Raw genomic sequence first — 2,903 nt, 5'->3', positions numbered from 1 at the left:
CCGGTACACTGCTCTCCATTCACCGTATGCAGATTGCGGGAGCCGGGAGGTTGGACGAGGGCAGGGCCGTTAGAATGTGACGTGTCTCGCGACACTCTTAAAAACACTTCTCTTTCCGCGTCTCCACAAACTACCTTCAAGAAGTTCACCTGCGAGTTCATTCTGCCCCGCCTCCGAGCGAAGTCCAATCCCGAGCGCACTTCACTACCGGAGCGAGATGCCTGGAAATGCAACACCAAAACCGGTGAGATTAGACAGAAAGCCCGTAGCAAAACTTCTCTGTAGTGGATTGTTTATTTTGTCAGGGCTGTATTTTCTTCTTTGGCGGTCCTCAGGCATTCGGTGTGTTTTGCAGGGGACGTCTGAGATGCACGGACATGGAAATGTCAGCTAACTTTTTTCATGTTAAATAACTGCCTGCGATCATTTGGGAAGATATTGGGCAAGCGCTCTGCTGCAAGTCAATGTAAGGCTAGACTTAGGCTACTACTGGCTTTAAAACCCATCATTACTTATACAGTAATGTATAGGTTATAACACTGAAATAAGAGAACTAACAAAAAAGATAATAAAATAATCATGAATACTAAACAGAAATGTGACTCGTTTTCACACGTTTTGACTACTTCTACTACTCTGTTGAACTTTATTGACATTATAGTTCACTGAATACACGTTGTCCTTGGTGCACAGTTGTTACAATGGAAACCTGCCATTAAACATGCCTTGTAAATAAATGTAAAGAATTTTAAACATTTTTCATCAATTGTTCTTTGCATTCCTTTATAACCGTTTTAATTATGAAGTAATGCAAAGAACAATTAATGAAAACTGTAAAATGTAATACTGAACAAAATAACGGTTTGATATTTCTGTATTAGTACTGAAATTAGTACATTGAGCTATACATGTATAGCCTACCATTAAAAACTTGACATTGTAACTTGTGACATCATGCATGATCTTTGTCAACTTTCAATTTTTAGTTAAATGTGTTTTCATTATAGTTATTCTTGTCTAAATGTAGGCTAGTGTGGTTTGATTGTTCACTTTTTAATGAACTGCTATATCACTAAATTATGATATTATTGGAATAGTACAAAATGTAGGCTACAAAAAAAGTTTAAGAAAGTTTTGAGATAGATGTGATGTGTACATATACACACACTGCTTGTGTGTGTGTGTGTACCTACTTAACCATATTTTGGGGACAAATTTGTACCCAAAAGTGAGCAAAACCTGACAAAATCGTCAAAAACCTCCATTTGGGGATGTCCTCATTTGTAAATATATATATATATATATATATATATATATATATATATAAGGGGGCAAATATGCACACGTATGACTTTTATGTCTTTTATATTTATATCAGCTGATATAATATCACACAAAGAGTAGCTAGCATACAGTTTTTTTTCTCCAAATATCAGTACGATTGCAAATGTGATATTGATTTTATAAAAGTTCAATAAACAAGAAGTTAATATTAATTGACTTACATTTTATAGACAAGTTCCTGTTTTTGCTCTATTTCGACAACGAAAACAGTTTCAAACATGGGCGTTGCAAGGCCATTTTTAGGGGGGCTTTAGCCCCCTCAAAATTTCTACTCAGCCCCCCTAAAAATTTTGGGATTAGCTCCATAAACTGTACACGAATTCGTGATTGCCTCAGTCCCCGTTAAATTTCATATGAAAACGCCGGCAGACTTCGGGTCATCCCCGTCTTTCAGCGCGTTCTTCAATCCGCAGACCGCGGCAGCGTGAGCGAGAAACAGAGGGCAAGGTGTGTGTTTATCGATAGATTGTTATAATAGCTGCATCTGTGCAGTTCTTTGTCATACAAAATGTCATGGGGGAGCAATCGGTTTCCCATATACTGTTAAGTTTTCGCTCCGTTCACCCCTCATCACACCACAGCTGTTTAGCTAACTTTTTTCATGTTAAATAACTGCCTGCGATCATTTGGGAAGATATTGGGCAAGCGCTCTGCTGCAAGTCAATGTAAGGCTAGACTTAGGCTACTACTGGCTTTAAAACCCATCATTACTTATACAATAATGTATAGGTTATAACACTGAAATAAGAGAACTAACAAAAAAGATAATAAAATAATCATGAATACTAAACAGAAATGTGACTCGTTTTCACACGTTTTGACTACTTCTACTACTCTGTTGAACTTTATTGACATTATAGTTCACTGAATACACGTTGTCCTTGGTGCACAGTTGTTACAATGGAAACCTGCCATTAAACATGCCTTGTAAATAAATGTAAAGAATTTTAAACATTTTTCATCAATTGTTCTTTGCATTCCTTTATAACCGTTTTAATTATGAAGTAATGCAAAGAACAATTAATGAAAACTGTAAAATGTAATACTGAACAAAATAACGGTTTGATATTTCTGTATTAGTACTGAAATTAGTACATTGAGCTATACATGTATAGCCTACCATTAAAAACTTGACATTGTAACTTGTGACATCATGCATGATCTTTGTCAACTTTCAATTTTTAGTTAAATGTGTTTTCATTATAGTTATTCTTGTCTAAATGTAGGCTAGTGTGGTTTGATTGTTCACTTTTTAATGAACTGCTATATCACTAAATTATGATATTATTGGAATAGTACAAAATGTAGGCTACAAAAAAAGTTTAAGAAAGTTTTGAGATAGATGTGATGTGTACATATACACACACTGCTTGTGTGTGTGTGTGTACCTACTTAACCATATTTTGGGGACAAATTTGTACCCAAAAGTGAGCAAAACCTGACAAAATCGTCAAAAACCTCCATTTGGGGATGTCCTCATTTGTAAAACTGGTATAAAAGTAAAAGTTTTTTTGAATTTGTAAAAATGCAGAAAGTTTTCTGTGAGGGGTAGGGTTAGA

At 35.6% G+C, this 2,903-nt stretch overlaps 1 protein-coding gene across 1 annotated transcript in view; it reads left to right on the top strand.

The window, feature by feature from the left end:
- The window catches only part of LOC107715960 (bifunctional 3'-phosphoadenosine 5'-phosphosulfate synthase 2-like), a 14,964-nt gene continuing 12,061 nt past the window's right edge, over window positions 1-2,903 (top strand). The window contains exon 1 of the mRNA XM_016522230.1: window positions 1-244. Within this exon, the coding sequence (XP_016377716.1) occupies window positions 218-244 (27 nt within the window). The 5' untranslated portion in view covers window positions 1-217. The remainder of the gene's footprint in view (window positions 245-2,903) is intronic.

This window comes from Sinocyclocheilus rhinocerous, unplaced genomic scaffold (genome assembly GCF_001515625.1).
Source record: "Sinocyclocheilus rhinocerous isolate Xijiao unplaced genomic scaffold, SAMN03320098_v1.1 scaffold749, whole genome shotgun sequence".
Lineage (NCBI taxonomy): Eukaryota > Metazoa > Chordata > Actinopteri > Cypriniformes > Cyprinidae > Sinocyclocheilus > Sinocyclocheilus rhinocerous.
The sequence above is the reverse complement of the archived record's forward strand: the minus strand, read 5'-3'. Positions and strand labels throughout refer to the sequence as shown.